This window comes from Drosophila subobscura, chromosome A (genome assembly GCF_008121235.1).
Source record: "Drosophila subobscura isolate 14011-0131.10 chromosome A, UCBerk_Dsub_1.0, whole genome shotgun sequence".
NCBI classification, from domain to species: Eukaryota; Metazoa; Arthropoda; class Insecta; order Diptera; family Drosophilidae; genus Drosophila; species Drosophila subobscura.
In genome coordinates this window covers 20,636,094-20,659,715 of record NC_048530.1, presented here as the reverse complement: position 1 = coordinate 20,659,715, position 23,622 = coordinate 20,636,094, and the positions used below count along the sequence as shown (strand labels likewise).

Here is a 23,622-nt window from a genome sequence, read left to right as displayed (position 1 = left end):
CAGCAGCTGATTGAGCTTTCGCCGCATGGCGTGGAACTGTTGCCGCGTGCACGGCAATCGCAGCAGCAGCTCGAAGCACTCGTCCGACGTGAGCTTGTCGTCCGCGTTGTTATCGTATAGGCGGAGCAGGGCCAGCAGCTTACGCTCCACCGGCGACTGCCGCTGGAAGGGCTCCAGTATGTGAATGAGTTGCCTGAAACCCTTCGAGTGATTCAGTCCGCGTTCCAAGATCACATCGGACAGCGGATGACCGGCCAGCGTTGGACAGTGCAGCAGATCCTTGCTGTGCAAAACTCCGTTTGTCTTCCTCAGTGATTCATACATGTCGAACAGGTAGTCGAGCCGACGCATCGAGAATCCCGACTCCGCCTGGATCTCGGCCTTGTCAGCGCTCGAAAGTCGCCGCGACAGAGCCGAACCCATGATTATATCTCTTTCGCTTTTATGCCATATACTCGTACAAACATATATTCAGCACATACATATGTACAAGTCACAGATTATGAAACATAAAGCAATGGCCTCCAAAATTTCAAAAGGCACTTTCGACTAAAACAAAAACAAATGAAGCAAACGCAAAGCTTTTCTTCTTTGCGCATCTCATTCCCACTTCCCACACACCTCACTCTGCAACAACAACACAAAGCGATGCGTGTGAGCTTAGGCGACGCTTGCAGTCAGCGCTTTGGGCTGTGGTGGATGGAGAGAGAAAGAAGATCGCAAAGTTCTACCTGCGCTCATGGTAGAATTACTACTAGGTAACGGATTCACCACAGTGCTTCTCATTCGAGGCCGGTAAATCTTGTCAGTCGTTTGCCAAACGTCGACGAAAGAGGTTGTGTAGCGCACGAATTTTTTCATTGTCTTCTTCTTCTTTTTCTTCATTGCTTACGAATGAAGGCGTAAGCGGAAGACAATGAAATTAAGTACTGTACATGCAAGTACTTTTTTATTTTGGATGTGTATTTTTTTATTTTTTATTATTAGAAATGAACATGTCTGCAAAATATTGTTTTCTATGCCGATCCAAAACTTTGCATGGAAGTATTTTCCTAATTACGAAACAAAGACTAATTGGTCAAAAAAAATATCTACATTTTTATTATAACATACCTATTAAAATTTTATTATTTGTTTTGAACTATTTCGTTTCATTTATTATCGAACATCTTTTCTTTGCTGTCAGCAGAAACAATAAAAACGAAGAGTGCAGAACGTAAAACGTTTGCTATCTGCTAGAGAGAGATAGCTTTCCTCTCTGAGAGCTGAGAGAGCGTGGTGAATAAGCTTATCGGCCTGCACTCAGCTGACGACGTTACCTAGTAGTAATTCTACCATGCCTGCGCTCACAGCAAGTGCGCACCATCAGGCATAACGGACTAACGCTGCTGCATTCGATCTCAGTTTCGCTGCTTTCTCTCTCTCTCTACACATTACAGCTTTGCCACTGCAGTCAACAGCTATATGTACGTGCACAGCCATAGGAGCATGTGTGTGTGTGTGCATATATTTACGTGCCATTTTAAGCACACTTTTTACGTGGCGTGACCCAGTGACGCATCTGCGAATGTGGGCTGTGGCTTGCAGGCTGTTGATGTTCTCTATCGATCGCTTATTCGTATTTATTCTAGACTATTGACTAAATAGAAACATGCAAAAATGGTAACAATAAATTTCTCTAATTGAGATTTGGTTGTCTGGTTTCAGTGTTTCTCTGTCTCTGTCTTGGATGAGGACGTCGCCTACTGATGTCGCTGCTGTGGCTGATGGCCGCTCAAATTCTGCTGCTGCTGCAGGCCATTCCGTGGCTCGAGGTAAGTGCCAATGTTGTTGGCAATGAACTCCCGCAGGTTCTTGCTGAAATGATATTCGAAATTTAAATTGCGAATCAGTCTAGGAAGGATGTTGGGCACCCACATGGTGTCGTTCTGTCTGTCCAGTAGCTGCCTCAGGCGATCATTCTCTTCCGCGCTCAATTTTACATACTGCTCCAGGCGACTGAGCTTCAACACCTGACCATCCAGTTTCTCAAAGAGATGGCCGACTTGCTCCTCCTTCGCGAGCAGCTGCTGTCTTAGCTGCAACGAGAGTTCGAGAATTATCGTTTGAGTCTTTCGTATGGAACTCTATACCTGATTGATCTGCCAGTCCTTGCCAGAGGACTCCAAGTAGAGCTGATCGATTGTCTTCTTCAGTTTGTTGATCTCGTGGCTGCATGTGGCTGTAGCCTCGCTGTCGCGACTCGCCTGCTCCCGCAACTTGATCACCAGCGCCTGAGTGCAGTTGAATTCCTTCCTTACGGATTCCAGATCCCAGTGCAGCTGCTCATCCTTTTGCTCAATGGCATTGAGCTGGGCTTTCGTGCTTTTGAGCTTCGCTTGCAGCTCACTGCGGATACGGAATGGACATACACTCGGAACTCAGTTGGAGCTGGAGCCTCACCTGATCTTCGCATCCAGCTCATCGTTCTTCGCACTCAACCGCAGAATATTTTGCTCTTGGTCGTGGTGCACGTCTCTCAGCTGCAGCAGTTCCTCATTCTTCAGCTTCAGGTCGCTAATGATGTGATCTTTCTCCTCGACGACCGGCAGGATGTGACGCTGCTTAAGCTCGTTCAGCTGCCCCTCCAGGCGCTCTAGTTCCTGCCGTGTCCTCAGTAGCGCAGCCTCCGATCCCTTCACCAGTTGACTCAGCTCCATGTTGCTGTTCCCGGATAAGCTTATGTCAGATGGCAGAGTTAATTCGAATACTCACCGAGAGCTGAGCTTGTCCATTTCCGCCTTGGCCGACTCGATGGCGCTGTCTTTGGCCGTCAGGGCAGCATTCTGCATGGCCAGCTGGCATTTGGTTTCCTTACTGTGGTTCTCGCTGTGCCGCAGCCGCTCCTGCAGCTCGCCCAGGGTCTGCTGCCAGTGTCTCTCGCCAGCCAGCAGCTTCCCCTCGAGATCCGCCCTCAGCCTGTTCATCTGCTCAATGTGATTCTTGTTGAGCTGCAGGAAGCGCCCCTCCATGTGCTGCTTCAGCCGCCGCAGCCTGCCAATGTCACGGTACAGATGGCTATTGGGCGAAGCCTGCTGCTCGCCAGCTCCTGCTGTCCCACACACCTCATCGATATTCTCTACAATTCTCTCCATATTGCGGCTCTGTGGGAGAGAGTGGCAAATAAATGATGAGTCCCAGCAGCTGGTGAAGTCCTCCCAGCAGCTGGTGAAGTCCTACCAGCAGCTCCTTCAGCTTCACTTTCAGCTGCTCCTTCCGATGGCACGCCTCGAACTCATCCTTGGCCAGCTGGATGGGCTCCAGGTGATCGTAGAGCATCATGAAACCCGAATCAACGGCTGCCTGGCAACGATCCTTCAGATCCTGCACAGACTCGTTCGCTGTCGCAAAAAAAAAACAAAAAGTCAGAGGATCACAGAGCCATGTGGGGCACAACTCACGCAAATGTTGGGGCAAACAACTCGAGTCGCTCTTCGTCTCGTCATCAGTCACAAGCTTGGACTCGGCGGGTTCCAATGATTCAACAACTTCGAATTGAAGTCTCTGCAGCTCCTGGTACTGCGTGCCGACGCTGCGCAGTTCGGCTTTGGGCAAGGCACGAGACCTTTCTGCGGGGCTATTCGTGCGCGACTTGGACACTTGCCTTTCCGGCTTCGTTGGGCGCTCGTGAAGGGACACAAAATACGACGCCGAGAACCTGCCCTCTGTGGGCATGGAGTAAACGCTGCGGGCCGTGTAAATGCTGCGCGACACACTGTAACGGCTGGGCGACTGCGACTGGGAGCGTGTCTCCAATTCATTCGAGGCCGCCTGCATAATATTCGTACTTAAACTGGAATCGAAGGGATCGAAAGATGAACTCACCCTCGAGTTGTTTGCCAGTGCACGCAGATTACTGGCCTTGGTTGCTGTTCAAGATCGGGGATGCCAAAGGAATGTCAATTAGTAGGTGCCCACAGGAAGAAACGGGGAAACTTACGTCGGACATAACGCTTATTGGTAGACATTATTCTGCCACTGCCACAAATGCTTTAAGCGAAAAAAGACCAAAACAAAACGCACAACAAAATGAATAATTAACAAGTAGGAATTTGGAACAAAACATAAATAGTTTTCCATATACTGATCAGTTATGTGCTCCGACAGATGCTCTGCCTACTAAGTACATACGAAGTTCATGTGCTTGGTGTTACGTTCCTCAGCAAAAGTTTTCTCTGTGTGTTTCTCCTCTGTGTTCCGCCTAAAAGGAATACAAAAGAACGCAAGAATATCGTGGAGTGCTTGGCGGGGGAGGGGGTGTGCACTCAGACTTGTGATCGAACGCAGCAGAGTGATTCCGTTATGCCTGCATGTCCGCACTTGCTGTGAGCGCAGGTAGAACTTTGCGATTCTATCTCTCTCCATCTCCATCTCTCTCAGACTGCAAGCGTCGCCTAAGCTCACACGCATCGCATTGTGTTGTTGTTGCTGAGAGAGGGATGTGGGAAGTAAGATGAACCGCAATTGAGCAAATGAATATTGAGCAGAGCTTTTGCAGAGCATAAAAAGATCAAAGTACATACGAAGTTCATGTGCTTGGTGTTACGTTCCTCAGCAAAAGTTTCATATGTGTGTTTCTCCTCTTTGTTCCGCCTAAAAGGAATACAAAAGAACGCAAGAATATCGTGGAGTGCTTGGCGGGGGAGGGGGTGTGCACTCAGACTTGTGATCGAACGCAGCAGAGTGATTCCGTTATGCCTGCATGTCCGCGTTGTTATCGTATAGGCGGAGCAGGGCCAGCAGCTTACGCTCCACCGGCGACTGCCGCTGGAAGGGCTCCAGTATGTGAATGAGTTGCCTGAAACCCTTCGAGTGATTCAGTCCGCGTTCCAAGATCACATCGGACAGCGGATGACCGGCCAGCGTTGGACAGTGCAGCAGATCCTTGCTGTGCAAAACTCCGTTTGTCTTCCTCAGTGATTCATACATGTCGAACAGGTAGTCGAGCCGACGCATCGAGAATCCCGACTCCGCCTGGATCTCGGCCTTGTCAGCGCTCGAAAGTCGCCGCGACAGAGCCGAACCCATGATTATCTCTCTTTCGCTTTTATGCCATATACTCGTACAAACATATATTCAGCACATACATATGTACAAGTCACAGATTATGAAACATAAAGCAATGGCCTCCAAAATTTCAAAAGGCACTTTCGACTAAAACAAAAACAAATGAAGCAAACGCAAAGCTTTTCTTCTTTGCGCATCTCATTCCCACTTCCCACACACCTCACTCTGCAACAACAACACAAAGCGATGCGTGTGAGCTTAGGCGACGCTTGCAGTCAGCGCTTTGGGCTGTGGTGGATGGAGAGAGAAAGAAGATCGCAAAGTTCTACCTGCGCTCACAGCAAGTGCGCACCATCAGGCATAACGGACTAACGCTGCTGCATTCGATCTCAGTTTCGCTGCTTTCTCTCTCTCTCTACACATTACAGCTTTGCCACTGCAGTCAACAGCTATATGTACGTGCACAGCCATAGGAGCATGTGTGTGTGTGTGCATATATTTACGTGCCATTTTAAGCACACTTTTTACGTGGCGTGACCCAGTGACGCATCTGCGAATGTGGGCTGTGGCTTGCAGGCTGTTGATGTTCTCTATCGATCGCTTATTCGTATTTATTCTAGACTATTGACTAAATAGAAACATGCAAAAATGGTAACAATAAATTTCTCTAATTGAGATTTGGTTGTCTGGTTTCAGTGTTTCTCTGTCTCTGTCTTGGATGAGGACGTCGCCTACTGATGTCGCTGCTGTGGCTGATGGCCGCTCAAATTCTGCTGCTGCTGCAGGCCATTCCGTGGCTCGAGGTAAGTGCCAATGTTGTTGGCAATGAACTCCCGCAGGTTCTTGCTGAAATGATATTCGAAATTTAAATTGCGAATCAGTCTAGGAAGGATGTTGGGCACCCACATGGTGTCGTTCTGTCTGTCCAGTAGCTGCCTCAGGCGATCATTCTCTTCCGCGCTCAATTTTACATACTGCTCCAGGCGACTGAGCTTCAACACCTGACCATCCAGTTTCTCAAAGAGATGGCCCACTTGCTCCTCCTTCGCGAGCAGCTGCTGTCTTAGCTGCAACGAGAGTTCGAGAATTATCGTTTGAGTCTTTCGTATGGAACTCTATACCTGATTGATCTGCCAGTCCTTGCCAGAGGACTCCAAGTAGAGAGCTGATCGATTGTCTTCTTCAGTTTGTTGATCTCGTGGCTGCATGTGGCTGTAGCCTCGCTGTCGCGACTCGCCTGCTCCCGCAACTTGATCACCAGCGCCTGAGTGCAGTTGAATTCCTTCCTTACGGATTCCAGATCCCAGTGCAGCTGCTCATCCTTTTGCTCAATGGCATTGAGCTGGGCTTTCGTGCTTTTGAGCTTCGCTTGCAGCTCACTGCGGATACGGAATGGACATACACTCGGAACTCAGTTGGAGCTGGAGCCTCACCTGATCTTCGCATCCAGCTCATCGTTCTTCGCACTCAACCGCAGAATATTTTGCTCTTGGTCGTGGTGCACGTCTCTCAGCTGCAGCAGTTCCTCATTCTTCAGCTTCAGGTCGCTAATGATGTGATCTTTCTCCTCGACGACCGGCAGGATGTGACGCTGCTTAAGCTCGTTCAGCTGCCCCTCCAGGCGCTCTAGTTCCTGCCGTGTCCTCAGTAGCGCAGCCTCCGATCCCTTCACCAGTTGACTCAGCTCCATGTTGCTGTTCCCGGATAAGCTTATGTCAGATGGCAGAGTTAATTCGAATACTCACCGAGAGCTGAGCTTGTCCATTTCCGCCTTGGCCGACTCGATGGCGCTGTCTTTGGCCGTCAGGGCAGCATTCTGCATGGCCAGCTGGCAGTTGGTTTCCTTACTGTGGGTCTCGCTGTGCCGCAGGCGCTCCTGCAGCTCGCCCAGGGTCTGCTGCCAGTGTCTCTCGCCAGCTAGCAGCTTCCCCTCGAGATCCGCCCTCAGCCTGTTCATCTGCTCATTGTGATTCTTGTTGAGCTGCAGGAAGCGCCCCTCCATGTGCTGCTTCAGCCGCCGCAGCCTGCCAATGTCACGGTACAGATGACTATTGGACGAAGCCTGCTGCTCGCCAGCTCCTGCTGTCCCACACACCTCATCGATATTCTCTACAATTCTCTCCATATTGCGGCTCTGTGGGAGAGAGTGGCAAATAAATGATGAGTCCCAGCAGCTGGTGAAGTCCTTCCAGCAGCTGGTGAAGTCCTACCAGCAGCTCCTTCAGCTTCACTTTCAGCTGCTCCTTCCGATGGCACGCCTCGAACTCATCCTTGGCCAGCTGGATGGGCTCCAGGTGATCGTAGAGCATCATGAAACCCGAATCAACGGCTGCCTGGCAACGATCCTTCAGATCCTGCACACACTCGTTCGCTGTCGCAAAAAAAAAACAAAAAGTCAGAGGATCACAGAGCCATGTGGGGCACAACTCACGCAAATGTTGGGGCAAACAACTCGAGTCGCTCTTCGTCTCGTCATCAGTCACAAGCTTGGACTCGGCGGGTTCCAATGATTCAACAACTTCGAATTGAAGTCTCTGCAGCTCCTGGTACTGCGTGCCGACGCTGCGCAGTTCGGCTTTGGGCAAGGCACGAGACCTTTCTGCGGGGCTATTCGTGCGCGACTTGGACACTTGCCTTTCCGGCTTCGTTGGGCGCTCGTGAAGGGACACAAAATACGACGCCGAGAACCTGCCCTCTGTGGGCATGGAGTAAACGCTGCGGGCCGTGTAAATGCTGCGCGACACACTGTAACGGCTGGGCGACTGCGACTGGGAGCGTGTCTCCAATTCATTCGAGGCCGCCTGCATAATATTCGTACTTAAACTGGAATCGAAGGGATCGAAAGATGAACTCACCCTCGAGTTGTTTGCCAGTGCACGCAGATTACTGGCCTTGGTTGCTGTTCAAGATCGGGGATGCCAAAGGAATGTCAATTAGTAGGTGCCCACAAGAAGAAACGGGGAAACTTACGTCGGACGTAACGCTTATTGGTAGACATTATTCTGCCACTGCCACTGCCACAAATGCTTTAAGCGAAAAAAGACCAAAACAAAACGCACAACAAAATGAATAATTAACAAGTAGGAATTTGGAACAAAACATAAATAGTTTTCCATATACTGATCAGTTATGTGCTCCGACAGATGCTCTGCCTACTAAGTACATACGAAGTTCATGTGCTTGGTGTTACGTTCCTCAGCAAAAGTTTCCTCTGTGTGTTTCTCCTCTTTGTTCCGCCTAAAAGGAATACAAAAGAACGCAAGAATATCGTGGAGTGCTTGGCGGGGGAGGGGGTGTGCACTCAGACTTGTGATCGAACGCAGCAGAGTGATTCCGTTATGCCTGCATGTCCGCACTTGCTGTGAGCGCAGGTAGAACTTTGCGATTCTCTCTCTCTCCATCTCCCTCTCTCTCTGAATGCAAGCGGCGCCTAAGCTCACACGCATTGCATTGTGTTGTTGTTGCTGAGAGAGGGATGTGGGAAGTAAGATGAACCGCAATTGAGCAAATGAATATTGAGCAGAGCTTTTGCAGAGCATAAAAAGATCAAAGTACATACGAAGTTCATGTGCTTGGTGTTACGTTCCTCAGCAAAGGTTTCCTCTGTGTGTTTCTCCTCTTTGTTCCGCCTAAAAGGACTACAAAAGAACGCAAGAATATCGTGGAGTGCTTGGCGGGGGAGGGGGTGTGCACTCAGACTTGTGATCGAACGCAGCAGAGTGATTCCGTTATGCCTGCATGTCCGCACTTGCTGTGAGCGCAGGTAGAACTTTGCGATTCTCTCTCTCTCTGACTGCAAGCGTCGCCTAAGCTCACACGCATCGCATTGTGTTGTTGTTGCTGAGAGAGGGATGTGGGAAGTAAGATGAACCGCAATTGAGCAAATAAATATTGAGCAGAGCTTTTGCAGAGCATAAAAAGATCACAAAAGCAATACAAAGTGAGAGAACAGTTACAGTAAGAATTTAATTCGAAATAGATAAACATATTTATAGAAGCTTAAACACTTTAAAACATACTTTTACCTAATGCTATCTGAGTAATGTTTTATAATTTGTTGAATACTCATACGCTACCTGCCTGCCACCTGGCCCCTCGCATCTGATGTGTGTCACAGTGGTGGACCTGGGAGTGGGCCTGGGCCTGGAGGCCTTCACTCATTGTGGCATATGTCAAAATTAATTTCGTTGGTATTATTTTGACAGGCTTTCATGCTAAGCTGAGACTACCAGCTACCAGCTAGCAACCCTCCTCCAGTACCCAGCTCGATATTAGGCCCAGCCAACAGAGTGCCATGGGGGATGGGGTTACTGGGGGTTAAAGGTAACAACTTTGCCCTTAGATTTGATTTTGTTTTGCTTTCGTTTCGCTTCGATTCGAGTGTTTTTTGTGTGTGGGTTTTTTTGTTGTTTATTTTTTTGGTCAGTCATCGCCGGAATTTGGACAGGATGGATAAGTTGCACATCATCATGGAGACAGGGGAATGGATGGGAAATGGGGGAAATATTTACACCACCTCCGGCACTGCTCTGCTAAGCTCTGCGCTGCTCACGATTCCATTTCCATTTCCATGTCCAATCCCACATTGGAATTTCTATTTGATGGCATCATTCCGACAATATGCAAAACTCATTGCCCACAAACGCATTGAAGAGACCACAAACTGCGGCTGATATCCAGATGGCCATTAAAACCATTACTCCGGTTCCACCTCTGGCCATCCGCCCGGCTGCTCCACGTCCACTGCTCTTCGTGGCAAGACAACAAATTACAAAAATTAAGAGACCATTTTTGTGGATGAAATGCAAGAGAGAGAGCAGAGTGTCCAACGATGAGCGAGCGGCAGGCGACACAAGTGGCCAAGTTGCTGGACAGCAGCGAGAGGTGAGGGGTGAGGGATAGGGTGGTGTGAACATGGCAGGAACCTCCCTCTAGGTGGGAGGCGTGTGCAAATTAATGAAATTAAATCGTCTTCATTTGATGGTTTACAGAGGGCAAGGCGAAGAGCTTCATTCACTGGCACACCCCACAGTAAGACTGCTGCGTGGGGGTGAAAAGGTGACAGAAAGTTGCCTTAAAGTTACCTCAAATTGAAATTAAATTACAGAAAATGGTAATTAAAGGCGAGCCGAGGTATGAATTATTGATAAAAACGATGACAATGGCAGAATAAATACATTTGGAAGAATCGAAGAAGAGAGAGCAAACAGAAACGCAAGCGGAAAGAGAATGCCAAAGGAGTGGAGACGCTGCCAGAGCCGCGACACTGCTCATATGTATCCTCGAGTTGGAGGGAATGCTGGCGGAGTGGGGCCAACCCCCACTTAACGCAATCTTCTTAACGGTTAGGGCACTCACAATTCGAACCCCCGAACTTGTAATCGCCTTGCTGCCGGAAAAGGCTCTGGCATCGATGGCTCCGAATCTCCCACTGAGAACGGGGAAGGGGGAACGGGGAACGGAATGGAACGGAACGGAATGGAGCGGAGCAGAGCGGAGATTGTGTTTTCACTTTCGACATTGCATTTAATACGTATGAAATTGTTTGGTGATGGGATCCGGAACGTGATGCGAATACACAGAATTAATTGCAATCGGTGCGATGGCAACCGAACTCGGCTGAAGACGGGTGGGTCCGAGCCGGAGCCGGAGCCGGAGCCTGAGCCTGGGACTGTGCTTGGGCCGTGCAGGAAGCATCCGTTCATAATGGCGCACTGGATACTGGCTGCTGCTGCTTCATGCTGTGTGTGCTGGCTGGTGCCTGCCTGTGGCTTTCTTTTGTCCCCGCTCGCACACAAAAGCACAGGGGCCAAAGGATGGCCCAACACCTTTGCCAACGCCCCAGCACCAGCCCCAGCCCCAGTCCAACCCACACCATGCTGCAGCCCCGACACGCTGATCTTTGTGTGAAAGGTCCTCCAGTGGGCAGCCAAATCCTGCTACCCAATCTGCCGCCCCTCCCCGCATGCAGCCAGGAGCTCCAATGGACAACAGAAATTAGCAACAGGAATCAACGGACAAACGACAATGCAGGAATGGGGCATGAGGCATGAGGCATGAGGCACGGGGCATGGAAATGAGCACAAGCGTGTCCAAGCGGCGGGGAAACAACCGGGAACCAATGACTCGGGTGCTGAATGGAAATGAATAAGTGAGTGCGAGAGTGAATGAGTGGGTGAGTGGCAAGAGTGCGGAGTGCGGAGCAGCGCCAATTGTTTGGAACAAAACACCCAAAAAAAAAGAAGGAGGAACTAGCCGAGCAAAATGAAAGGACGAGGCCAGAGCCTCGACACCTGGCGATTAGCTTCTTTTTTTTTTGGGCATGGCCTTCGCCGCTCTCCAGGGGGGCAGCTACACTGCGCCGCTGTGGGCTTTGCGGCTGACTCGAATCAAAGCAAAAGGCACAGAAAGAGGCGACAAATGCAGAGACAGAGGCAGATGGAGATGGAAATTGGAGCTGCAGCTGGAGCGCCACTGTAATTGATCCTTAAAGGCTGCTTTCTATTTACATTTGTATTTTAAGCTCATTAAATGGCGCAGGCGAATCAATCGCAGTTTGAAGGTTTCACATTTCAGATCTAAGAATCTGCAAACATTTCTCACACTAAGATAGAAAATGAAAGCATAGAGGAGCGGCGATCTTCTCTCGCTTTTGTTTTGCCGCCCCACCCAAAGGTATGTGCAACGTCGATCCAACTGTCCTGCTGCAGCTGCCCATTGTTGCAGCTGTCCGACTGCGGGTCTGTGTCCACATGCGAGTGTTGGTGTGTGTGCCCACCATTGTTGTGGCCCTTGTGCCTTTTGCAGGAGCAGCATTAAAGGACCTGTGTACGGTGGGGTGTGGGGTGTGGGCTGTGTGCAGCCAGCCATTGTGCTGCCTCCTCATGATGCTCATTGCGCAGGCAAATGGCAAACGAGCAACAATTGGGGGATATGTGCCCAAAACAAAGCTGCTGCTCTGGCCACATCGATCACTTGCTCCTGTAGCGCGGACTTGCTCCTGCGGCTATTGTTTGCCCACATTTCGGCTTAGGGTATGCCCCAAGTCCAGTTCCATTTTGCATTTTAAACTGGGCCAAAAGTGCCGAATGAAATTTATTGAGCAAAGACGTTTAAGGCAGCGAGGGAGAGGCACAGAGTTCCTTTAAAAGGCACACCCGCATAGCTACAACATTTTGGGGGCGTGCGGAGGTGCGGGGGTGCATGCTGTGGCGCGCGCTGCAAGGGCCCGCATCTGGAGTAGCATTTGGGTGACACTTGATTTGCCTGTCAGCGGTCACAGTTAGGGACCCACTGCAATTACGGCGTGGCTCATCCACTGCTGTGGGGGGCGGGGCGGGGGCACTGCTGGTGGAGGCACACAAAAGATTTTTCTTGGAAAACCGCAGCACAAGGCGGAAGGCGGTGGAGGAAGACGCCTGCCTGCATTCCCAAGTAAATTACAAACAAAAATGTTGCCTTGCCTTGCCTCGAAACGAAACGAAAACGAAAACGTAAACGTGAAATGCGGCTGGGAATGGAACGGGAGCGTGGAACGGGCGAGTGGAATTTGGAATGGGGCCGGGCAGCCAAAGCGAAAACCGCATCGGCGAATGAAAATGTAAACAGAAACAAAAAGGAACGCGAGCAAGAGCGCGCGCGCGCGGGGGGTGGAAGAAGTTGAAAAAAAAATCAAATTGAAAATGAAATGCAGCAGCGGGGAGAAGGAGCAAGCGAAGGAGCTGCAGAGGCAGCCAGCCAGCAGTAAAAGACGGAGCAGGAGCAGGAGGAACAGCAGGAGGCAGGAGGCAGGAGGAATAGATCCTCGTGGCTGTAGGACGCGGCGGCGGCGACGGCGGCCAAGTGACTGACGGCGTCTTTCAGTCGCCAAGTACATCCATCCACAGGCACGCTTGCCCCTTTTGCCAGAGTCCCCTGCCTCCGTCCCTTGGCCCATGACTTTGGCTTATGCAATTTGGTGTGTGTTTCCCAAGAAACCTTTGTTGCATTATTGCCGCAATTTGCAGAAGTGGTGACGTGAGAGCCATCAGAGTGCTTCGTCCACGAATATTGCCCTGTCCCTGCGCCTGAGCCGGGTCAGCTCTCAGCTCTCAGCTCTCGGCTCTGGCCTGCTCCTGCTCCTGCTCCTGTCTTTAGCCAGACAGCCAACAAATAACAACTAAGTTGGCAATTTGAAGTCGCGCGAGGCGAAGCAGGGAAAAAAGAACCGAAAAAAACAAGAAACGAGCGACATGCGGATGCTCTTTCCGAACAGGGCAGGAAAATGTTCCATAAATAATACTCAAGTTTAAGCTTTGTTTGCATTGATATTTTGGCACTGAAATGTGCATATTGGTTGGAGATATTTTCTGGTTATCTTTCGCATATTTTTCACTCACTTTCGTGTGGCTGTGGCAGGGTATGCCAGAGCCAGTGCCAACGCAGAATGTGGGGCAAAGTAAGAGCGGAGCAAGCCAAGTATAAGAACAACAGCTAAGGGCAGGCTCATCTCTAAAGTGGTTAGCGTTGGGCCACTTCAGTTCCGGATTGAGCTGCAGATTGGCCCTGGCCATGGACAGGGAGGCTGGCAGGGAGGGAGTACGCTGTGGGGCTTACTGATGGCTGACATGACTGATATGAGCGGGAGTGAGTTGGACATTGGTCGTAACACCTGTGCACACAGTTCATAAATAACCCACGGCACTACGGCAAACACCAAACACCACGAAACAAGAAACAAACTTGATTAAATTTGATCCACACACAAAAGTCAAATGAAACAGAGCGTAGGGAGGGGGCTGGGGTTGGGGTTGCGGCTGGGGCTGGGATAAAACTGAAAACTGCCAATTACAAAAATAGCAAGTTAGGAGCCCAGAAGAAAAGTTATGCCAAATGTTTTTTTGGTATCCTTTTGCTGGTATTATTAAGCTTATACCAAGAAATCCGCTGAACTGCATTGAGTCACGGCACACTGTTCGAATGTTCGTTTGTGTGTGTGTGTGTGTGTGTGTGTGTGTGGCCAGCAAGGACATTTACATGGTTTGCTGGCTGGGGCCGGCTGCAACTTTTTGCTGTAGCATACTTTTGCGGGCACATTGATTGGCCTTCCCCGCTGCCCTGTCTGGTCGCACTGGTCGGTCTGCCAGCAAGAGTCAACTAGCAGCTAACTTGATCCATCTGCAAGCCTGCAGCCAAATCGAGTTGCTCGCACGGAGTACACGGAGTGCAGGGGAGCACACTCGGAGTGTGCTCGGTCAAGGAGGGCAACAACTCAAATTGACTGCAGCTGAGGCCACAACAAGCACAACTTTTTGCTACCGAACGCGCGCACCCCAAAAAACAAAAGCCAAGTGCCAGCAAGCTTGCGGGCAGGGGGAGGGGACAACGAAATTTAAGGGAATGGCAAGAGAATGAGCGGGAGACCATACGACAAATAATATGAAATAAATTCCAATTGAGCATCTGAAGAATGGGTTGAGTGGGCAGTGTGGCGGCGTGGCAGCGTGGCAGGGGGGAACTCGAGTGGACCCCTAAAAGGGCCAGCGTATACAACAAATCCGTACAAATTGAATAAGAACTCAATCTTGGCTACTGTCAAAACAACTTTTTTTTGTTCTTTTTTTTTAAGGGAGGAGCAACCAGAGGTCCGTGACCAAGACTGAGAATGATGGAAACAGTCCCAGTCCCAGTCCCAGAAACATGCGAAAAGCAAAAGCGGATGTGGATGCGGATGTGGCGGCATAGAAGATGCGGCAAAACAAAAAAACAAAAACGTAAAACAGAATGGAAGACAAAACAGACAAAAAGAAAAGGCAGGGCGCGGGCATAGCATGGCATGGAATTGAATTGAAATTCCTTGGCAATTGTTTGTGTATCATTATGGTCATCATCAGTGTCCACGATGCCTCTGCCTCTGGTCTCTGCTTCGGTTTCGGTGTTTGTCTGTGCCTCTGCTTCTGATATTATTATTATCATTATTATGGCCGTACTCCACTGTTGCAGCATACTTCGATGAATTGGCAACGCGTTAAAGCCAAATTAAAGCCCACAAAGTGCATCATATGCAACATGGAATTCCCCATACATACATATATTCGTACGTATTCCCGCCCATCATCTAACAAATTGAAATCGAACTTAAGTTTGTCTCTTTGAGGTTTTACCTTTTTGCCACTGAAGACACTGCTCTCCCTCTCCCTCTCTCTCTCTCCCTCTCTCTCTGTTCTTGTGCTTGGATCGCGCGTGGTGAATTTATCCCTCTGTTGCGCTTGTCTCTCTGAGCGTGGTGAATAATTCACCTTGGGAGAGCGTACCTGCGGAGTTGCCTTTGACAATTGCTGACTGCTGACTGCTGCCCCCCCTCCCCATTGATTGGTTTCACTTTTGTGGCATTCGGCTTTGCTGCCTGTCGACGCACGCGGCACTATTAATTATCATGTTAAAATGTAATTAATTAAAGATGTCGTCAATGTGCGCCACCGCCTGCACATAACTTTCAATGAAAAGTTCATAAATTACATAATGCCGAAAATGAAATTACAAACGCCGTCAACGAGCCGCCCACGACAGCGACAGCTCCAGCCACAATATCCAGCAAAAACAAACATCAACAATTACTACTACTGCAACAACAACAACTATATCAAAAAAACCAAAACACAAATCTAGCTGTTAATGCCGATGCCTTTAATACCCTTGCAGCTCAAGCTTTACCACTGTCCTTGGTAATTCCTCCACGAACTAAAGGGTCCTCCAATTGGCACCGAAATTTGGCAACTACTTGTCGCTTCTGAAGGGCATAAATATTCCCCCCGTACTTGCTTGGTGTCACATTTTTTGTTAACTTTTGCTGAGCGTTACAAAACGCCTGATTGGATGGGCAGGACGCGCTTGAAAAAGATAGAACCAAACGATGCCAGCCCTGATAACAAATCAAACGAAAATGTTTAACCTGCCTGTCGTCCATCCATTGATATATGTAGGTGTGTGTGTGTGTGTGTGTGTGCGTGTGTGGGTGGGTGTATTGGGGTGTGTGTAAAAACCGCAGCAAAACAAATTAATAAATACATAATAAATATGCGTAACAATAAAGACTAAAGAAAAATCAGAAACAATAAATTGTATTTGAGTAGTTGTCATTTTCCTTTCGCTTTTGCCTCTTCCAAGTCTCCTTCTCGCTCCCAAAGGTACCCAAAATTAAAGGGCAACAACAACTAGAGCAATAATAATAACAATAATAATAATAACATTTACATGAAAGAGTCGAAAAAACGTAGAGCAAGCTCAGGCCGTACAGTACCGACAATTGGGATACCCAGCAAGCATTTAAATGCAAGTAATTCCTGTATCACTCGCATAAAGAATAAATAAATAGCTTCAAATATTTACTTATTGTAGATATAATTGTAATTCTCATAGCATTTATTCCTTATAGCATATATTTATTTCTATGACTTCACCATGTGCATGGCAGACTTCAGTTATCGTTGTCTCGAGTATATCCGTTTTGCTGCACAATTCGAGGGTAATATTACAGTAAAGATTCTACACGCAGCGTGCAATGAGAATGGGGGAGAGAATGCGAGAGTGAGAGAGAGTGCGAGCGTGAGAGCGTGAGAGAGCGCAACGTGAGGTGGAGGTGAAGGTGGAGGTGGAGTCACAATGCTGCTTGACATGTCATAAACGTTTATAAATTTTCATGCGCGTAAATAAAATCGCAACAATATTAAAACTGATGCGTTGCGGTATATTAAATAGATGTCTGCTCGTTGGCTGCTCCCTGTGGGCGGTGTGGGGGGTTAACGCTTTAAAATAATTTATCGCATGCAATATTCACACACACACATACACACACACACACATGCTCAATACGTGCGTGGGTCGGTGTTCGCCTGCTCCGCATCAAGTGCGTGCCGCTTGTTTGAGTTTCACTTCTTTTTTTTTGTGTGTTGTCGTGTGGCACACATGGAAGGGCTGGCTGTTTGGGCCCTGCCCTGCCGACGTTAGAGGCACATTTGTAAGCAAGTCAGGCAATCGTTTGCCCAATTAAGTGCGATGAAGCACCAGCAGAGCGGCGCATAAATGTTATCACAATGGCTAATTCGACAAAGTCAAAACACTCGGATTCCGGGCGGGCGGGCGGTGGGAGGTCTCGCCAAATAACAGCCGGATAAACGGCACACGGAATTAAGCACGCTGCCACCCCCCACGCCTGTTTGGCTCAATTAAAAGTGAAACATGCAGATACATGTTTGCATGTGTGTTTATGTATATAAAAATGTATGTATTTATGTATGAAGTAGATGGCGCAAAACATGCAAACATTTCAAGCCAGTCGCTTGTAGCTTTTTCGCTTGCTTTCCAACATTTTTGTGGTTTAAAGCTTCAAAGCTCAATGCCTGCCAAATGCAATTGTTGCGAATCAAAACAATCGAGAGTCGCGCGAGTCATATCCAGCAGTAAGTCAGCAGTGAGCCACCATTAGGCGGCGTTGGGCCAGCCGCGGGGCAGCCCGCAGCCAAAGCTGACAGCTGCCATTGCGAATGGCGACTCCTGCGACTCAGCGGCAGGGGTGTGCCACAGCTGGAGTCAAGTGTGGCGCTCCAGACCGCAGGCTGGCAGGCAGGTGGGCAGGCGGTTTTCCACTCCACTCCACTCCGCACATTGCTCATGGCAGTGCGATTTCGCTGCTTAATTTTTTGTTGCCCGCTCGCCCTGCGTGAATGCATCTTTTGAGAAATTGTCTGACTTGTCAATGTCACAGTCGCAGTCGCAGTGGCAACGGATTCGAGCTGCGCCAAAGGACGACCCTTTCAACAATGCCTCGCACACGGACACTCAAAGGACACGGGACACATGCTCGTACCCGAACTCGTACTGGCAAGCGTCGCCGTTTATCAAATGCTTTGGAATGTTATGCGATGTGTGACACCTCCCCCTGCTCCTCCCGCTCCGTCGTTTATCTCTGCGCTCCCACTCCCTCTCTCTCTCTCTCTCTATCACTCTCGCACACACTATTTCTCTTCCTGTCGCATTCAAGAAAAATAAAGAGTGAAAAGCGCGGAAAAGCCGTTCATTAAATACACTTTACTTGTTTCGATTTTGCAGCTTCTCGACGCTTCTCGACGCTTCTCGACGATATACAGACAGAGAGCTCCGCTGACTGAAAGGATCAGTGGCGGTGGGCAAGGCGTACATCCTGACCAAATGGGAGTACCCCTTGGATGAGGTATAAAAAGCGCAAATCAGCCACAATTGCCGCTGACAGACGCAAGCATCCTGCTTTGGCTTTTGTGTGTGTCTTGTCACAGGAGGTATCCATATGTTCTCTCTCTCTCTCTCCCTCTTTCTGTGTGTGTGTGTGTGTGTGAGCGTCACTTTGTGGCTGTCTCCAACTCCTTTTCTATCCCCTGTCTGTGTGTGCGCTTGGCTTTGACATTATTTGTGCTGCAAGCTGACAGATTTTCGTTACGGCAGCATTAAATTGAATTTTGACATTGCTTTGCATACATAGACATATCGAGAGCGAGACAGAGAGACAGAGAGAGAGAGCAGCAGCGGGGTCCGTCTGCGCCCCAACCCTCCTTGGGGTTCCGTTTTCGGTTCCACTGCCAGTGAGCCCCAGCAGACTGATAAACTTCTTGGTTTCCGTTCCGGTTTCGACGTCTAGGCTAAAAGTTAGGCAATTCCTGGTCAGCCACCTTGGGGGGCGCCTCACAGGTCATTTGTCGGGTGGGGTGGGGGTGGTTAGTGGGGAGGTGCGGCCAGGACTTTGACGCTGCTGCTGATGCTGCTGCGTGGCCACCTTGAAAATTAATTTCTCACGTTTCACGTACAATTTGTATGGCCGGAAGCATTTTCAATCCGTTGTGGCCTGGGGCGAGGACGAGTGCAATACTCGTAGTGCCCTGCTCTCAGGCTTACCCATTCCATTCCATTCAGCCTGCCCACTGCCTCTCGCTAATGAAGGTTTCATATTGCTCTTGTGTTGTTCCTGCTCCCTGCTGCCGTCCCTCGCCACTGGCACTGCCACTGGCACTGGCACTACCTCGAGCACACAAATCGCCGCACGTACCAGAAGCTCAACTTCTCTTCCTCACGCCTCTTCACTTCACTTCGCTTTCCCCTTAACGGAATGCAGTCCAGACACACGCACACGCACGCACACACACATTCCCTTTGGTACCCAGCGCCGGCAGAGTTCAAGGGTATATTGCCATCAAGAGATTTCCTGCAGCAAGCAGAATGTATACATAAGCTGTGGATCAAGGTGAATAGAGTGACATCTTCACCACAGCACAACGAAAACAACAAGGAAAAGGTGCTTCCTATCTCTTTCTAGCTTTTATCTACCTGAGCGCGAAGAGAGAGGGAGAGCGAGTTGTAACTGTGAGTGCAGGGTGCTCACCGCAGCGGACGACGTCAGCTTTTTACCCCCCCAAGCAAGCATGACTACCTGCTTATGCTCTCCTTCTCTTCTCTCTTGTGATCTACCTTACTCTCTTTGTAATTTAGTGGGCATTCCCATAGTCTGTATATTGATAAATAACTGTAATGCTTGTTTTGTATTTGGAGCGTGTAAAGTGATTTTTGTGTGTTCGTTCCCTCTACTACTTTTCCCACTGCCCGCTGCCGCTGCTGCTGCTGCTGCTTACGCTGCTTCTGCTGGCTTTGGTTATTAGCTTTCTTCCTTCCACTGGGGCTGGCTGGCTTCGTATTCTCTTTCTTCCGCAGCACTTTGTTCGTTCGTGGGCAGCGCAGGCCACATTCCCCCCCCATCCCCCATTGCAACAACAGGCCAACAACAGTTATACAGTCCTAGTTCTAGTTCCATTCCATTCCGTTTGCGTGTGTTTGTCCAAATTGCACGGGATTATGGGTCTTAATTTTATGATTGCTTCTTTAATCAGCCTCTGTAACTGCACGCCAATTATGTCCGGGTTCGTGCTAATTGTTTCTGTTTCTGTTCCAGTCTTGGCTTTCGCCACCGCTCCCTCTCTCTCTCTCTCCCTCATGCTCCCCTCTCTCCGGCAACGTCTTCCGAGGATTGTTGCTGTAATCGATGTGTGTTATTTGCGATTAGTCGAGCACCAAATGAGCTGGACGGTGCGGACAAGACTGATTTGCCCAGCACGTACACATTTCGCTCTCCCTCACTCCCACACTACCACACTCCTTCACTCCTGCTAAAGTTCTTCCTGTCTCTCCTGCCACTCATTTGTCTCTGCGTGGACCAGAGGGGACAGAGAGCGGCGCAGGCGGAGCTACAAGTAGACATAATGAATGCATGCTTAACCGTAATAAAATGTTGCGGCATTTTGTACAACCTGCAAAACACATGGCTCAGGCTCAGGCTCAGGCTCAGTCATAGTCTCCGTCTCAGCATTGGATGAATCTGGAAACCCACCCGCCCCGCACCCATCACCGCAAAACAACGAGTGAAGAGAGTACATGTGAGTACATGCGAGTGGTTGCTAGCTGCAACACATGCTCACTCACTGTCTGCCCTTCCCCACAGTGCACAGTGGCAGCCAGAATATTGTGAGCAGTGCTAAAAATGCAAATTAAGCAAAGCAAAAATTTACTTTATTTAATATAATTTAATAGTTTAGCAATGGTTATGGTAAAAATTAATTTTGGTTTTGGTATGTGTGCTCGTCCTTGCCCCACTGCTGTGGCACTGCTTGAGAGCGAAAAACAAGACAATCAAATATTTTACATTCGTTCCCGCAACAAAATCATTTTGCCTTGCCCCCAGCATGTTGTGTCGCAAGTTTCGGCACTGCAAAGACAAGGTGGAGGGACAAAGACACCTCAATCAAGCGTGGAAATAGTTTTGATTTTGATTTTATATTGATTTATTTGGAAATAAATAAATTTACCAAAAAATATAAAACTTAGCCACAAATTGTACGGAAATTAGAGACGTTGCAGAACCCAAATGATTCTTAAATGTTTTTGCAATGGAAGAAGAAACTCTCAATAAATGATTCCACTTTGGGCAACTTTTACCTAGAACGCTTCCAACGCTGCGGCTCTAATTTCCGTGCAGACAGTAGGCCTTGCCATAAAAGATCTGCATACATATATTTCTATATTTAAAATAAGTGAAAATATTTTCAACAAGCGGCTATTGAAATCTCAAAATTGTTCTTTCGGGATATCAAATTATCTTTCTACTACCAATTTTTCGAACGTTTCTTTTACACAATGAAGTGGCTAATAATTATTTGGATTTTGCTAGTGCTTAACGCTGACGCTGACGCTGCTGCTGCTGCTGGCACAAAGTGGCTGTGCAGCCGGTCAACTGTGTGCTCGCCGGAGAACAAGAAGTTGCAGGGGGAAATGTACAGTGTGGAGCGCTTTGAGAGCCAGCGCGACTGCCGGCTGTCGTGTGGCAAGTACGGCGCCGTGTGGCCCATGCCGACCGGTGGGGGCATCAGCTTGTCGCACAGCCGCGTGCACTTTGATCCCCGGGAGCTGCAGTTCCGTGTGCAGGCGCCCAGCGAGGCAGCCACGCAGTTCCTGCGCGAGACACGACGGCTGTTCGTGGCAAATCTGCGCAGGGAGTGCCCCCGCGACGACTGCGCTGTGGCAAGCAGCGCTCGGATCGTGGTGCTGGCGACGGTGATCAGCGAGAGTCTGGTGCTCGACTGGCGGACGCACGAGAACTACAAGCTGGCCATCAACTCAGCGCCGGGCAATGGCACCGTGGTGGACATTCAGGCGACGACGGTGTACGGCGCGAGGCATGCCTTCGAGACGCTCAGCAATCTGGTGACGGGCAGCGTGAGCGGCGGCCTGCTGCTGGTCAGCGATGCCCGCATCTCGGATCATCCGTGCTACGCGCATCGCGGCCTGCTGCTGGACACAGCGCGCAACTTCGTGCCGCTGCAGCATGTGCGGCGGACGCTCGATGGCATGGCCGCCTCCAAGCTGAATGTGCTGCACTGGCATGTGGTGGGCGCGCACAGCTTCCCGCTGGAGATCACCCGAGTGCCACAGATGCAGCGGTACGGCGCCTACTCGAGCGCCCAGACCTACTCCCGCAAGCAGGTCGTCGAGCTGATGAAGTACGCCCGCCTCAGGGGCGTCCGCATCATCGTGGAGATCGGTGGGCCCTCGCACACGCACAGCGGCTGGCAGTGGGGCCCCGACGAGGGGCTGGGCGAGCTGTCCCTCTGCCTGCAGCGCTCGCCCTGGGAGTCCCCCTGCGCCTCTCCGCCGTGCGGCCAACTGAATCCCATGAACGACAACGTGTACGCGGTGCTGAAGGCAATCTTCCGCCAGGTGGCCGAGATGGGGGCGCCGGAGGAGACCGTGCACATGGGCGGCGACGAGGTGCAGCTGTCGTGCTGGAACAGCTCCATGCAGATCCAGGAGCAAATGCTGTCGCAGGGCTACAACCTCAGCGAGGAGAGCTTCCTGCGCCTCTGGGCGCAGTTCCATCAGCGCAATCTGTTGGCCTGGGACGAGATCAATCGGCGCGAGCATCCCGACATGCCAGAGCCCAAGCCGGTCATTCTGTGGTCCAGCCTACTGACCAATCCGGACACAATCGGGAGCTACCTGCCCAAGGAGCGGTTCATCATCCAGACCTGGGTCAACTCGCACGACTCCCTCAACAGGGAACTGCTGGAGCTGGGCTACCGCATCATTGTCTCCAGCGCCAATTTCTGGTACCTGGACCACGGCCTGGGGCACGCCAAAACCGAATACCACAACTGGCGCACCGTGTACGAGGCGGACATGCCGGAGGGTCCCGATGCGCAGCTGGTCCTGGGCGGCGAGGTGTGCATGTGGACGGAGTCCGTCGATCAGCACACCTTGGAGTCGCGCATCTGGCCACGTGCCGGCGCCGCCGCCGAGCGCCTCTGGGCAAATCCAGTGGAATCGACAGACCTCATAGAGCGTCGCTTCTATCGCTATCGGGAGCGACTGCTCGACCGTGGCATCCAGGCGGAGGCTGTGGCCCCGCGCTATTGTGTCCTCAACGAGAAAATGTGCGATGAGCATTACTTCGAAGTAGACAGTCTGATCTCACTCTTCTTTTAAGCTAAATAAAGTGGTTGCATCCAAGAGAGAACAACACAAAGAATGGCCACAAGTGCCGCTATGTTCTTATGCTCTCTCTTTCCAGCGCCACACTGGAAGAGAGTGAGAGTGGGAGTGAGCGTGTGCTCTCTTTCATCCAAGCAAAGCAGAAGAGCAGCCACAACATTATTATTGCGGTTCTTTTTTTGTTGCTGGATAAGACAGGGATGTTGGGAGCTTTTTTTTTATGCTGTAGTCTAATCATGAAATAAATTCGCCGCCCCGCACCAGGGCATGCGTGCCACGCGTTGCTCGGTGGAGCCCGAAACGTAGACCAAAAACCTAACCCCAACTAATTATAACTTTGTTGCAGTCGGTCGACCCCGAAAACCTTTGAAGCGCTTTTACGCGGATTTCTCGTTTTCGTTTTGCCTCTTTTTTGGCAGCTTCAAAGTGCTGCCAGCCTGCCCGCCCGCCTGCTGCTATCCTCTCCCGCTGCGCTGCTTCGCTTCCGCTGCTGCCAATGACAACGTGGCCGCGCTGCCAAAGTGCGTCCAAAGAGAG

General features: G+C 50.1%; 3 protein-coding genes across 3 annotated transcripts; 1 reads left to right on the top strand and 2 right to left on the bottom strand.

Annotated features, from left to right (window-relative positions):
- Positions 1-1,684: 1,684 nt before the first annotated feature.
- Positions 1,685-4,159, bottom strand: LOC117903256 (early endosome antigen 1-like). The gene is made up of 8 exons (XM_034815158.1): positions 3,980-4,159; positions 3,865-3,908; positions 3,220-3,810; positions 2,755-3,143; positions 2,443-2,703; positions 2,133-2,388; positions 1,918-2,078; positions 1,685-1,857 (listed from the first exon to the last, which is right to left on the bottom strand). The coding sequence occupies exons 1-8, from the start codon at positions 4,005-4,007 to the stop codon at positions 1,743-1,745; spliced, it is 1,845 nt and encodes a 614-aa protein (XP_034671049.1). The 5' UTR covers positions 4,008-4,159; the 3' UTR covers positions 1,685-1,742.
- Positions 4,160-5,777: 1,618 nt separating this feature from the next.
- Positions 5,778-8,044, bottom strand: LOC117903255 (early endosome antigen 1-like). Its single transcript, XM_034815157.1, has 9 exons — positions 8,017-8,044; positions 7,902-7,945; positions 7,478-7,847; positions 7,257-7,417; positions 6,792-7,180; positions 6,480-6,740; positions 6,168-6,425; positions 5,953-6,108; positions 5,778-5,892 (listed from the first exon to the last, which is right to left on the bottom strand). The coding sequence occupies exons 1-9, from the start codon at positions 8,042-8,044 to the stop codon at positions 5,778-5,780; spliced, it is 1,782 nt and encodes a 593-aa protein (XP_034671048.1).
- A 13,119-nt stretch (positions 8,045-21,163) lies between these two features.
- On the top strand, positions 21,164-23,079 carry LOC117903254 (chitooligosaccharidolytic beta-N-acetylglucosaminidase-like). Its single transcript, XM_034815156.1, has one exon. The coding sequence runs from the start codon at positions 21,235-21,237 to the stop codon at positions 23,077-23,079; it is 1,845 nt and encodes a 614-aa protein (XP_034671047.1). The 5' UTR covers positions 21,164-21,234.
- Positions 23,080-23,622: the final 543 nt, after the last annotated feature.